The sequence below is a fragment of the Rhamphochromis sp. 'chilingali' genome (genome assembly GCF_963969265.1).
Source record: "Rhamphochromis sp. 'chilingali' genome assembly, chromosome: 18".
In the NCBI taxonomy this organism is placed as follows: domain Eukaryota; kingdom Metazoa; phylum Chordata; class Actinopteri; order Cichliformes; family Cichlidae; genus Rhamphochromis; species Rhamphochromis sp. 'chilingali'.
In genome coordinates, this window is record NC_137945.1 from 80955 (window position 1) to 95839 (window position 14885).

The 14885-nt window shown below is 41.6% G+C and overlaps 1 protein-coding gene across 2 annotated transcripts; it reads left to right on the forward strand.

The window, feature by feature from the left end:
* Positions 1-748: 748 nt before the first annotated feature.
* Positions 749-14173, forward strand: gcm2 (glial cells missing transcription factor 2). Of its 2 annotated transcripts, none has more exons than XM_080864650.1 (8): positions 749-1153; positions 5483-5546; positions 7279-7467; positions 7557-7669; positions 8712-8837; positions 8925-9181; positions 9295-9535; positions 9762-14172. In XM_080864650.1, exons 1-8 carry the CDS (start codon positions 1061-1063, stop codon positions 10074-10076), a joined length of 1398 nt encoding a protein of 465 aa, XP_080720776.1. In that variant the 5' UTR covers positions 749-1060; the 3' UTR covers positions 10077-14172. The 2 variants fall into 2 exon arrangements, with proteins under 2 accessions (XP_080720776.1, XP_080720777.1); XM_080864651.1 differs by lacking the exon at positions 749-1153 and adding an exon at positions 1180-3248 and having other exon boundaries at positions 9762-14173.
* The last annotated feature ends 712 nt before the right edge of the window (positions 14174-14885 follow it).

The window sequence follows — 14885 nt, forward strand, 5'->3', positions numbered from 1 at the left end:
TGGACTGTGTGGCACAGGGGTGGACAAAATAACAGAAACACCCGCAGAAGCTGCTGTTAAACACGTTTTTAAAGTTAAAAACGATTTTGAATCGATATAGAAGCGTTATTGATTCCTAGTATGTGATGTCATCACCCTGATCTATGACGCACTGCAGTTTTCGGAGTTTCATAAATCGAGCAGGGAAACAACCAAAGTTCATAAATATACTTCCAATCGATACTTGACTTAATGATCAGTGATCATATCAAACTGTGAGTTTACCATCGCGTCTCCTCGTCCTCCCTCAGCTTCTGATGTGACGGGGGCGCGCACAGCTGGAGGTCATTAACTCATCACAGAGAAAGTAGTTCCGACACGCGAAGGAATATCGGCTTCTTTTTTGTGTACTTTGAGATTCTCACAAAAAATTGTAAATAAAATTAATGAAAATCTTAAAAATCAACTTTCATTTAAAAAAAAACTGTTTTAATGAGAAACACCAAAAGTCTCTCTCACACACACACGGAGGCGGGCGCGCAGGTGAGCAGGTCATCAGGTGTGTCCTCTAATAGATGACTAATGAATTTGTTTGTTTTGGGAGAAACACTGACGTGTTTACACAACACACACGGACAGATTTTTTCAAAATCAGCTTATTTATTTAGAAGAAAAATAATTAATAAGAATAATAAACAGCTGTTGTTATTAATGTGGCTGTTGTTCAGAGCATTGATTGATTATTGGTGATCGTCACGAGGCTGCACACTTGTTTTTGTCTCGTTTGTATTTTTAGTTTTTCTTCCTCTCTCACCTGTACACACCCCCTCCCGCTCCCTCTTCCCTCCGCAGGCTCGCGACTCTCTCACCTGTCCTCTCACTTCTACCTGAGTCCTCTACAGAGCTGCACGCGCTGTCCGGAGTCACGCGGATCATTTTGAATGTTTTATTTCACCTGCGGACTTCCGGTTTGAAAAGAGGTTTGAAAACTTTTAATTTGGCTCAGATTCTAATTCTTTGATTTCGAAAGAACCATCGGAGAGCCGAAGAGGACAGGGTCAGGCCCGCCAGCGGCAGGAGGATGTCCCGTGCCGAGGAGCGCGAGGAGGCGGACTGCGTGTGTTCCGTCGGGATGAAGTTAACGTGGGACATCAATGACCCCAAGCTGCCCCAGGTACCACGTGATCCCAGTCATCCTTTATTGATTTTAAATGTAATCAATAAAAAAAGATTGAGAGGAAATAAGAAGGAAGCTTAAATTAGGCAGACAATGAACGGAGTCTGGAGAAGCAGGGAGTCAGGGCCGGAGACGTTTGTTCATCAGTGATCACAGTTTGATCCGCTCCGAGCACAAACGCGGCAAGAAGAAACAAACAGAAAAAGCAAAACACGAAAATAAAATTAAAGTCAGATGTTTTTAATTAGCATAGAAATAATCCGAGTTTGTTTTAGAATTACAGGCCACCTCTGGAGAATTGTCGTCACATCTGGAGCTCAAATTAAATTAAAAAAAAAAAGTGTTTGAATTTAGTTAGATTTTTTGCTTTCGAGAAAATGAAACGAAAAAAAAAGAAATAAATAAAATAAAAATGTGAAAGAGCAGCAGGTCTGAGAGTGTGAGCGAACACACAGTGACAAACCCAAATATCCACGTTTAAAAATAAGCTTTTGAAAACTAAACAAATATCTGAAAAATAACTCGTTCATGCAGAATATTTACACACATATAAGTGTCACAATAAAAAGGAATTCGTTCATTAATAAGAGCGTACACACTGCTTATTATATTATAACATTATTTGAATTTATAAGTCTACAGAAATCAAAGTGAGCAACTCAATAAATGTTTCTTATTTTATTTATTTTGATTTTGTGAGATGGTCTAAAGAAAACGGTCCAGTGTGTGATTTACATGGAAGCTTTGACACATCCCAGCGCGAAACCACGTCCATTCCTGATGCACGTAATTATCGATAATTAACTAAAAATCTATAATGAATATATGATGCAGTAACTGACATTACAAACACTCAGTCGTGCATGAGGAATTAGAGGAGGGCAGAGGTCGAAGTTTAAAAGGGTTACAAAATTCAATTCAATTAAATTTTATTTATATAGCGCCAAATCACAACAAAAGTCGCCTCAAGGCGCTTCAAAATAAAAACACAATATTGAAATCAGCTGTTCTGCATCGAGAAAATGTTTGTTTGTAGTTTCTGGATTTTTCTGCCTTGTATGGAACACATGAACGTGTTTGATCAATAATCAAACCATCGACCTGTTTTTATTTACATTCACAGGTCGAGTCTTTGAAAGTTTGATTGGATTATTGATCAGTTATCGATAATCGGTCACTTTCACATCATTAAACACGTTCTCCAGTATCTTATTCTACAAAACTTTATTTAAACAAACTGTTCAGAGGATTTAATAAAAAATAAAGACATTTATTTGTAGTGTGTGTGTGTGTGTGTGAGAGAGAGAGAGCGGACTGAAAAACCCCACATTTAAGAACAAGCAGAACAAATTATATTTCAGTTCTTTTTAATGTAATGAATGTGAAAAATGTCCGTTGAATAAAATCATGTTTCTCCTGCAGGCGTTTTTTCAGACACGTTTTTATTTATTTTTATTTTTTCATGACATGCGCAGATCCAAACAGACGAGCCTTCACAAACACGTTTTCATTAATTTGGTAATAATAATCAATAATTATTATTGATAATAAATAATATTTGTATTATTACTTCAGTTCAGTGGTTTGAATCAGGAGAATGTGTCACGCGTGAAAGTTTCACACATTCCCACAGACCGGTGCAGAGTCAGAGGTTTTGTGGAGGTTGTTTGAAGGTTACGTGAAGCCGCCGTGTGACCCGCGCTGACTCGGCTCTTTGACTCTGTTTTTCTGGAGGTTGTTTGAAGGTTATGTGAAGGTTCGTGTGACCCGTGCTGACTCGGCTCTCCGCTCTGTTGTTGCTCAAACAGAAAAAACTGGTTTGTATATTTTTGTTTCCAGTGAAACCAAACACACATCTCCCATCGCACACAGCTCCCACGCTGATCGATATCTGTGATCGATCCGGGACACAGCTTTTACACTCAGAGCTGATTTTTCAGATCGAATTCAAATGATGGAGCTGATGCAGGATAAATAGTGTGGTTCAGAGGCCGCTGAGGGCCACGGCCTGGACTAGACTTTATCTGGCTTCACAGCCTGACTCCCAGCCGACTGTCCACGCTCCGTGTCATGATCCTGGACGTGGACATGGGTAAGAATGTTTGCCGAATGGTTTCGGGTCACGTGGAAACGGGGTTTGGTTGTTTGTTAATTCACTGCCTGACAAGAAATTCAAAATTTGCTCCAGAAATATTTACGCCCAAATAATTTTAAGTAATGAGATTACATTTCACGAATCGGGTCAAATGATTTTTTTGTTTGTACGAATCAGAATCAAGAGTTTTATTGCCAAACGTTGAGCAGATTTGCAACATTAGGAAATTGTTGCGGTGCTTTGTGTGAGACATTAATAGATATAAATAGACATAAATAATCAGTAATTATTTCAATAAACAAACCGTTGACTAGTCATCTACATTTAACTCAAAGTGATTCAAAGAATCGCTTTTTGGAGAGCTGCGTGAAAATATGTGCAGAGGATTTTCCACGATCGCACTGAACCAGCCGTTTTTAATCTGGGCTCCTCCGCTTAAAGTGCCGTGGGCTGGTTCATGTACCGGGCTCTCGTCTCTGGTCTCCTGGGTTTGGCCCACTATGATCCTCTGATGTCTCTGACTGGACGTCCTAGACTGGATTCTGGAGATATAAACCGGCCGCTGTTTCAAACTAAACACGAGTGCAACTCCGTGGAACGGGCCGTGGTGTGAAGTCGCTGCTACCTGAAGACTTTGTTGAAGAAACCCTCCCAGTGAGGACAATAATAAGCAGCAAGTTGGTGCTGGTCAGACTGGAGCTGGCTTCTGTCCTGTGATGCGAGGTCTACTCTATTAGCCGCGTAGGTACCGACGTGTTCCCACCACGGCGATGAGCCGAGACGTGTCTCCAGTGTAACGTGGAAATAAAACGAGTTTAAAATGTGCGGTTCCTTGTTTGAGTGAAATTATGTAACTGAATGTTTGTATGAATTTAAGGTCGTTTTCAGTGTTTTTTCTGTTTCCTGACTGTGAGTCTGGCGTTTTTCTTTGTTAAAGATAAACTTTTCACACTTTACTGATAACGCTCACACATCTATTCACAGAATCAGACAAAGATTTACCAACATCAGTAAGCACGTGTGTTTTCTCGGGGCCACCGTACATTTCACACAGCGTTCAGGGCTGTATCCGATCAGGATGTGTTACATCATATTCTATAAGGATGTTATGTGTTTGTAGACTTTCTGCCCAGTTTGACCCATTTAGCAGACGTCAGCCTGTTTAAGGCTCTGATATCTATTCTGTGTGACTTACAGCAGTTATGACATGGTCTGATTTTCTCACCCAATAAAGGAATATTTCATATATCAGTCTACTCTTCATTCTATCAGAAACAGTTATCACAGCTCGTACATTTTCTTTTTACACATATTTGTAAGCATTGAGCCAAATTTAGTAATGCCAACATATTAAACGAACAATATTTGTCTCTCATATATGATACATCTGTATATACACTGTCACAGATACTTGAGTGTCTTTGAGTGAAGATTTAAGGTGATAGGAAACATAAATGACTTCAACTTGAATCTTTACTGAAGCTCAGTGTTTGACACAGAGTTCACTCACATGTGCTGTACCAGTGTACCTGCACATGTGATGTGACAATAGAAGTGATTTGATTTGAGAGTTCAAACTCACTGCTGTAATAACTAATAATGATTAATATAATAACTATAACATTGGCCATATTATATTTACACTGACTTTAGTCTCATGAACAACATTAACTAATTGTTATTTACTAACTAATCTTATATGACTGTTCAGTACAGATATGAAGCCCAACAATCATGTTTTACAGTCCTGTGGTCTCAGCCTCAGATACTTATTAAATCACACAAAGCTCGTGTAGAAACAAACAAACAAATGAACAAAATATGTTCTCCTTCATTTCTGTCAACTACACGTTTCCAGCTATCATGGTTGCTAGGCAACCTGGGCAGCGCGATGGAGGCTAGACCGCCCATTTCACAAGCCTCGCACTTCCGGCCTTAGCGGTCTTTGAGTACGCGGCCCTTGAGGACCGTTGAGGCTGCGTACTTTTAGACCCTGAATTGGGGTACATCCCAGGTCTGTTTCAGTGTGAGGGCATCGGTGCGTCACACCGTCATCAGCTGATCGATCACTGCAGTAATCTATTCCTGTGTAGCGGCCTTTGACTCATAATTTCGCCTTTATTTTCATTATTATATCATATTATATTATTATGTCAGCAACAATAAATACATAAAGCGCATTGAGTCAGAGCTTCAAAGTCTTACCCGTGTGTGTGTTCGTCTGTCTGCAGGACACGAAGCAATTTGACCCGTTCCAGGAGTGGACAGACGGTTACGTTCGGTACATTTACAGCGGTGAGAAACTTTTTCGTGTTGCTAAGATTTTTTTAAATTTTTGTTTATTTAAATTCTGTCCAAACATAAAAGACATGATGTGAAGATTTATGAGCCTGTAGGTTGATTCCCACTCAGCTTTAATCATTTTTAAACTTTATTTGACCTTCTCAGTCATTTTCTTTTAGGGAGCATGATTACATGTCAAAATATATATGTACAAGTTATTATTGTGAAATTGTTTTAAAATGTCATAAACATGCTGCAGTGTTTGGGTAATTACTCAAAACATAATAAAAGGAGTTTGTTCAGTCAGCTGAGTTAAGTGCATGTCTGACCAGAGAAAGAAAGTCACGACTTACCATGGCAACAAGTAAATAAAAAGCATTTTAGTTCAGTTTAGTTAATTTTTTTACCAATATAGTCCCAAATTCATGAGTTTTATGTTGTAGAGTAGAGACCCACAGCAGGGTGTCCAACTGTCCTGCAGGTTTTAGATGTGTCCTTGATCCAACACAGCCGATTTAAATGGCTAGATGACCTCCTCAACATGTCTCGAAGTTCTCCAGAGGCCTAATCATGTGATTCAGGTGTGTTGACCCAGGGTGAGATCTGAAACCTGCCCTCGAGGCCTGGAGTTGGACACCGCATGCACTTTGGCGACAATGGGAAGGAAAAACTCCCTTTTAACAGGATGTTAAAAATGTGAGGATTTAACGGGGAGTCAATGAAGGGAAGCCAAAACAGGAGAAATCTGCTCTCTCTTTCTAGTCCCTGTCAGGACTCTTGCTGCAGCATTTTGGATTAGCTGAAGGCTTTTTAGGGAGTTTTTTGGACATCCTGATAATAATGAATTACAGTCATCCAGCCTGGAAGTAATAAATGCATGAACTAGTTTTTCAGCGTCACTCTGAGACAGGATATTTCTAACTTTAGAGATGTTGCACAAATGGAAGAACGCAGTCTTACATATTTGTTTAATATGTGCGTTGAAGGACATGTCCTGGTCAAAAATGACTCCAAGGTTCCTCACAGTGTTACTGGAGGCCAAGGTAATGCCATCCAGAGTAAGAATCTGCTTAGATACCATATTTCTAAGATTTTGAGGGCCGAGTACAATAACCTCAGTTTTATCTGAATTAAGAAGCAGAAAGTTAGCGGCCATCCAGGTCTTTATGTCTTTAAGACATTCCTGCAGTTTAACTAATTGGTGTGTGTTATCTGGCTTCATGGACAGATAGAGCTGGGTGTCATCTGCATAGCAGTGTAAATGTATGCTATGTCTTCTAATGATGCTGCCTAAGGGAAGCATGTATAATGTAAACAGAATTGGTCCTAGCACTGAACCCTGTGGAACTCCATAATTAACCTCAGTGTGTGTGAAGAGGACTCTCCATTTACATGCACAAACTGGAGTCTATTAGATAGATATGATACAAACCACTGCAGCACAGTACCTGTAATACCTACAGCATGTTCTAATCGCTCTAATAGGATATTATGGTCAACAGTATCGAACGCTGAACTGAGGTCTAGCAGGACAAGCACAGAGATGAGTCCACTGTCAGAGGCCATAAGAAGATCATTTGTAACCTTCACTAAAGCTGTTTCTGTCTTGATTGGCTGTGGCTAACCAATGAGATGTTGGAGTTGGTTGAATACATTTTAAAATATACACCATGAAATGATTTAATTAGGAAATATAATTGCTCAGTGGTCTAAAAGTCACTGTTTGGTGGATTTTGTTTTGCAGCTGAAGATAAGAATGCTCAGAGACATCTGTCTGGCTGGGCAATGAGAAACACCAACAACCACAACTGTCAGATCTTGAAGAAATCGTGTTTAGGTGTGGTGGTTTGTTCTCGAGGCTGCACACTGCCTGATGGATCCAGACTTCAGCTTCGACCTGCCATCTGTGACAAAGCCCGGCAGAAGCAGCAGAGTAAGAAGAGCCTGGACCAAAGACTTCTCAGGACTTCCTCACCTGTGTTCACGTTCACCTGACCAGTTTATTTTTCTTGTGTGTTTCAGAGAAGCTTTGTCCCAATTGTAATGCTGCTCTGGAGCTGCTCCCATGCCGTGGTCACAGTGGTTACCCTGTCACCAACTTCTGGAGAGTCGATGGAAAGGCCATCTTCTTCCAGGTTGATTAATAATAATGGATTGCATTTATATAACACTTTTCTAGGCACCCAAAGCGCTTACAATTCCACTATTCATTCACTCTCACATTCACACACTGGTGGAGGCAGCTACAGTTGTAGCCACAGCTGTCCTGGGGCAGACTGACAGAAGCGAGGCTGCCATATCGCACCATCGGCCCCTCTGACAATCACCAGTAGGTGAAGTGTCTTGCCCAGGGACACAACGACCAAGACTGTCCAAGCCGGGGCTCGAACCGGCAACCTTCCAATTGCAAGACAAACTGCCAACTCTTGAGCCACGATCGCCCCAATTTGATTATCAGCACAACTGGTTTTCTAGCTGTAACACTGTCAGTGAAAAAAAATTGTATTTAAAATATTTAAACATGAATAAATATTTAAATGATAGCTAATAAGAAATATTTGCTCATTTTGTGTTTGGTTTAAAACTAACTGCAACACATTTGAATAAAGCAGTTATCAAAGGGCATCATCGGGTCTTCGTCAACCCTCTGAACACTGCAGCCTTTTCGTGTCTACAAGTTTTTTCAGATTCTCCAAAATCTTTTGTCAAATGATGAAACACTGATGATAGAATCACAACGTTAATTGTGTTTATCTGCATTTTCAGTGAGAGAAATGTTTAATGTTTTCTGGGATTTCCTTACCTGGATGATTGAGAAGGATAAAAATCAATCTTTGGATTAAGGCTCGGATCACGCTAACGCTAACAATGTTCGGTTTGAACTGTTGAATTATCTATAGTTGCTGGTCCATCAGGTGTTTATTGCACAACCTTTGCTGCAACTTTATTGAAATGTATTGCTGCATCTTTAAAAAGATTTAAGTTTTGATGTGTTGATTTTGTTCTGTTTATCATGAAACAATGATTTCCATCATATTTTATTCGGTACAGTTTTAAACAGGTTTAAACTACAACTGTCAAAATTAGGGTACAAATCAAATTCAGTGTTTTTATTTATGTATCTATTTATCTAAATGACATTTTTGTGAATTTGATGTTACTATTATTGTCCTCCAGGCAAAAGGCGTTCATGATCATCCCAGACCAGAGTCCAAATCAGAGACTGAAGCCAGAAGGAGTTCAGTAAAGAGACGAGTCAACTCACCTCCATTCACACCAAAGAGACGACTCATTGAAACACAGGTTGCTACCAATAAGCCACAAACAATAACCACTGTTTGTTCACATCTCTGCTGTTTACTTACTGTTTCCCTGTAATTTTCCCTTTAGGCTCTTGGCCCTGCGCTCCTCTCCTGCGTTGAACCAACGGATAGGATTTCCTTCATTGAACCAAACTTCCCTCAGCACTACCCAGCATTCCAAAGCCCAGAAACCTACTACAACCCCCACAATGCACTGGGAGAGAGCACACCAACACTTCAGAAACCAGCCAATCCCAGGCTTTATATGAGCAGGCCCGGATATGACTTCCAAGGATACCTGACCTCACCTTCATATCCTGTGACCTCTGACCTTTGCGACCCTAGGTTAGCTTCAGATATTCCTCAAAACAGTTTCTGGTAGTGTAAAAATAATAAAATGCACCATAAATGACATGTAAAGTTTCACAGGTTTAAACCAGATTCTGGTTTCTGTGCAGAGTGGCCCCGGTCCTGGGTTCCTCGTCGTCCTCGTCTCCATCGTCAGCTCCTCTCTCCTCCTCCTCTACCTCCTTTGACCCCCAGACAAAGACCCCTTCTGGATGGAAAGAACTGCTGAAGAACTCTGCCCCCTACAGTGACAACCACCATTACTACAGCACAGAGTACCCTTGCCGTTATGCCAGCAACAACCCGGGTTCACCAGCAGCACTGCAGACCATCATCACAACGACAACCAAGGTGAGTAACCCTCAAAACCTGAGGTTTGTCTCAACTTGTAGAGCCTGCAGGAGACATGCGTAAGAGTCAGGTATGAGATACGTGTTTTGTAGTTGGACTTGCACATGGTTGACCTTGTGTATTTCACTGTAAACTGAAAACAATTGGCTGACATAGAAGCTTGAATATCTGTTTCACCTGTAAATAATGTCGTTGTCACATTATCACCTCCTGTGTTCCTCCTCAGGTCTCCTATCAACCGTGTCCGAAGCCTCCTGCTGCCCTCCCTCCTTACCAGTCGTGTCCCAAACCCTCTGTCGGCCTGCCCTCTTACCAGCCCTGCACTCCCTCCAAACCTGCTGGCCTTCCTGGCTGCTCCTCCTTACTAGACGACCCCTCCTCATCCTCATACTCCACCGAGGTGAAGGTGACAGAGGATTCGGGTGGAGTCATCAAGTCTCTATCTTTCCAGCCTGAGCCTCTTCAGACCAAAACCGAACGGGCTGACGGCTACGACTACCGCTACTCGTACCCCAACACGTACCGCTACGACGACTACTGAGGGAGCAATACATCCATCACTGTTACCACTGCCGCAAACTTCCTATGGCTGCTAGTATCACTGGACCATTCAGGTACCAAGAGGATCAGTCTGAATCCAGGTTTTGGTCCCTGAGAGACTTTCTGGAAAAATTCACTTATCAAACGATGATCTTTTTCACGTCGGACGTCAGAGAATCACCTCTGGAGACGTTCAGGGGAGGAACTCAGGCAAATGGGAATATTTGCAACCAGTATCCTGTTACTGGGCTGGTGTTTCTGGAGCTCACCCTTTAGGTGCTTCTCACAAAAGAAAAACAGCATAAATCATTAAAATACTGTGTATATTATTTATTATCTTTCAACTTTCTGATATTTCCTGAAACAGGCTGACACGCTGATTCGTGGTAATCTCCAAAATCTAGTCAAGACACAACAAACTGTACAGCATATTTGAGCAGAAGGTTTTATGTTTTCACCACAAAACACAAATTTGTATTTCGATGGATAGTCTTCATATCAACTTTGGCCAAAGTTTCAAATAACAGAGCCTAACAGTCTAAAGCTAAGCTTACTGCTCTGAACACTTGGTTTCCTGCTGGGTTTTTTACACTCTGTATCTGTAATTATCATTAAATATCATATGACATCACATTGATGTCACAGAGATAGTCATAGATTGTATAACCTATATAGATCCCATCTCATCTACGTAAGATATAGAGTCACAGAATTAAACTGGCAGTGAGTACAGGAAGTCATCATGTCAGAATGAGAACATTTGGCTCCATCAGCAGACTGAGATTCATTACTGAATAACCAGCACACACGTCGCACTGTTTGTTGGACTGGATTTCCTTTATTTCAAAACCCATTTAATCATGTTTCATATTTTTAAGAACATTTTATTAGTTTCACTGGAACAAATTTCTGTGAGCATCTGAAAACAGAGGGCTGCAACAAAGGGGCGATGTCAAAGATCAAAACTGAACTATAAGTGTCTCTGTGTGCCGAGGAAGACCCTGAGATGTGACTGAAAGCTGGATCCAAACATATATATATATCCATAAATAAAGTAGAACTAAAACGTCTGAAAAGACTTTCACGTGAGAGACTTTTAAACACTCTGCAATCAGAAATCATAATGACCTGTATGCACTTGGAGTATTTATTCTATCTGTTAAAGCCACTGCCTTTTCCTGAACCTGGAAGAACAAACAACGTTTGACTGAGGAGATCTGAACCTGTTGAAGTGACACATTAAAGCAGCTGATCTTCACACTCTGCTGTTTCTCGATTCTTTCTGAAATCAAACCCACACTCATGTCTTTAACAGTATGAAACAAACTGGTGGAATGGCCCTTTAAGATCTGACAGGGGTTAAATGAGCAGGCTCTCAATCAGCAACACACAATATCGACTATAAGTACACATCATCAGTTATAATTTTATCATTATGATAAAAACAGATAAAAATGGTTCCTATAGCTTTAGTGTGAGACTGTGCTAACTATAAAATGAAACAGATTGTGAATTTAATAAAGCAACGAGCTGATTCGGGGCAGAGTGAATCAGCTGTGGTGTTGCAGGGACTTTACAGGGCAGCAGAAACCTTCAGAAGGACTGTTGTGCAGAATTAAAACCGTATAAATAAAACTGTGTTTTCAAATGGATGCTGAGAAAGTGTAAAGCAGTGAGTGGACAACAGACCAAACGTGAGTAACCTTCATCAACAACAGACAAAATAACCCAGACAAGGATACTGTTGACTGACATGAGTGTGTAGTTAATACGTTGAATGGTTACCTAGGCAACCAGGGGTCTACCTGTACCAGAGTCGGTTCAAGGTTACACAGTTTTGTCACAATGACCTTGGAAAGGAGACAACACCATGAAGTTATCAGCGTCTGTCACACAGCGACTCACACCTGGCTCGTCCTCAGTACAGTTCACGCTAATTCAGGCACGCAGATGTTTTCAGGAATATTAATATTGAATGTTAGTGGGACTTTCTTTCTTTGAGTTTGCTGATCTCAGAGCTTATTTAGAGAAAAGTTTAACAGGATGACGAATTAACATCTAAAACTGCCACAGGTGTTTCCAAGTCACAGGTAAGCCTAGTGCACAGGTGAAGGCGGCCTTTAGTGAGTCCAGCTTCATTCAGCAACATGGATGTGAAGTCATCACTGAGACCACTGTCAGAAGGACCCCTTGTGGGCTCCGAGCCTCATAGTGAGCACCCTGCAGCACAGGATCAAAGCGCTGCTGTTTGGACATCTGCGGGTTTCGGTCTGAGTAATAAATGTTGTTTTGACAAGAGCATGTCGGGACAGGACTCACTGAGCTGTCCTCAGGGTGAACCTTTATGTCCTCGCAGACGCTCTTCGACCGCCTCATCTTCCTCTCTTTCACTACGATCCATTACGATCGCTCACTCCTCAGCTCACTTGTTACCTGCCTTCAGTGTACGCTAACATCCATCAGTGGATGATTATGTTCAGAGGCTGGCAGGCGGCGGAGCCACCCAGTCTGATCCTCGCACACACACTCACAGTAAAGTGTGCGTGTTAGTCCCCATAGGGAAATAGTTCCTCTGCATTTAACCCATTCACCCAGTGAAGCAGTGGGCAGCCACCAGTGCAGCGCCCGGGGAGCAGTGTGTAGGGACGGTACCTTGCTCAGGGGTACCTCAGGGTAGCCGTTCAGTGGAGTCGAACCCCCGACCTTCCGATCATGGGGCCACCACTCTACCTACTGAGCTATCCCTGCCCACCTACTGAGCTATCCCTGCCCTACAATCCTGCAGATTACTCCATAACAAATCTGAAACTGAGATATCAAAACTCTGCTTCTGTCCAACAGCCTAAAAGAAAACTCGCTCACATCATAATGCTGTACACAGCGAGGTTAGAGTTAAAACTATTCTCCAGTAGGATGACGACGATGATGATGATTTTCATATCAAAGAGATTTGAACGGTAAAATGTAAAGATATAAGATATAAATATAAGAGGATTTTCTGCACCTTAAGTACCAGGTGAGCAAACAATGTTTCCACAGGCGGGATCTTCTTCAAGCAGACACTAGGCCACGATCTTCATCTTCATCATCCTCACATGTGATAAATTTATGTGAAGGTGACGAGTCTGACAATACTCATCCAAATGCTCACGTTACACACACACACACACACTCTCGGTGATACTTCTCCTCTCTGCCCCTTACCCTGAATAAACCAAATATCTGCACCCGCCAGCAGCCATGTTTGCTCTGTCACTGTCATCAGTTGGACCGGGATGCTGAAAAGGAACATCTTTTCAGACTTTATTGCTCAATAATCAGATGATGATTGATGGAGACAGGCAGGAAACATGAAATTTTTCCTCCTGTATGGTGCCAAAAAACCTTTGAAATCAGGAGGTTTGGCGCTTTCAGGTAGTTCAATGATGTTCTAATCAATACTTGTTATTGATAAGTTACAGTAACCTGTGCTGAACGTATCCCTGCTGAGGAACACCGCATAGTTGAATTCCTGCACAAGAGGTTTCTGTCTCCTGACTCACCTGGTGCCTCACCTGTCTCTCACCTGTAAACCAGGTGAGGCTGAGTGCAGATAATCCCAGACTGTGTAATTCTATCCTTTCCCCAACAATCACCTCATCCTGTCTCCTTATCTCCTTATCTTCTTCTTTTTCTTCTTCCTCTCCGCTGATTTCCATCGCCGCTCTTTCACACGCAAATAATTTCATCCCTCCTCTTCTTCTTCTTCTTCTTCTTCTTCTACTTCTTCTCTGCTAAATAAATCATCGTCTGCTGACATGAGATACCTTTCCAAACAACGGCACATGTGCCCTCCACCCCTCCATCCACCGATCCCTCCACTCTGATGTGGCTTCACGCTAATGGATGTTTTCAATTTGATGCTACATGGTTGTGATTCCCGACAGAGAGACAGACAGATGGAGCGAGACAGAGGCAGGATGAGGAAAGACGTGTTAACGAGAAGAATAACCTTATTGTACAATAACGTCCAACGACCGTCTTAGAGCCAGGGAAACCTGTCCAGACTTTAAAGTACATTAGAGGGTCGCTGTGGTTCACCTGCTCCATTTTAACTTTGTGTTCCCATTAAATCGACACCGTCCTCTGAGAGATTCAAGGAAACAACAAGTCTGGCTGAACAGGACCAGGTGTAGGATTAACTGCTTCTCTGGTCTCGTGTCGCTCACTTTAATTTTAAACTGTGTAATTTTAAAACTGTATATACTGTATATTCTTTGTATTTGTTATCTCACTCTTATTGCCTGTTCTTATTGTCAACGTTATGCTGCTTTGTTGTAAGTTAATTGCCCCTTGGGGATAAATAAAGTCTTTCTGATTCTGATTCTGTGTCATTCTTTCAACTCCAATAGCACGATGAGTGCAGCTGTTCTCCCAGGAGTCACAAAAAAGTTTAATGTGCAGGCTTCCCGATGCATCCATGTTCTGACTGGGATTTCTACACTGGAACGTCCAGCTCTGGATGTAAATGAACACATAGCAATGACATCTGTGAAGTCGGGCTAGTTCACTTATAATGATGTGATGATGGTGACACAGAACAACTATGCTGCACGCTTATCTCTCACATCTCAAAGCTCGCTATGAATATCACTGTGCTTGCATTTGGCGTCACACACACAACTTTCCTCTTTTACTAAGCAACCAAAGGCCAGGTGTTGCCATATCATTTTTTGGTTTGCTGCATTTTTCAGCCAATAGGAAGAGTGTGTCATGTTTTTTGCTCGGAAGCATCTTCTCTTTGAAAAGTCTTGTTTTTTCAACCTTTCCT

Excerpts from the sequence above, each read along its gene's own strand:
- gcm2 (XM_080864650.1), top strand. The coding sequence starts at position 1,061 with ATGTCCCGTGCCGAGGAGCGCGAGGAGGCGGACTGCGTGTGTTCCGTC. Across the intron at positions 7,468-7,556 it reads AGCCCGGCAGAAGCAGCAGA|AGAAGCTTTGTCCCAATTGT; the intron begins GTAAGAAGAGCC and ends TGTGTGTTTCAG. Across the intron at positions 9,536-9,761 it reads TCATCACAACGACAACCAAG|GTCTCCTATCAACCGTGTCC; the intron begins GTGAGTAACCCT and ends GTTCCTCCTCAG.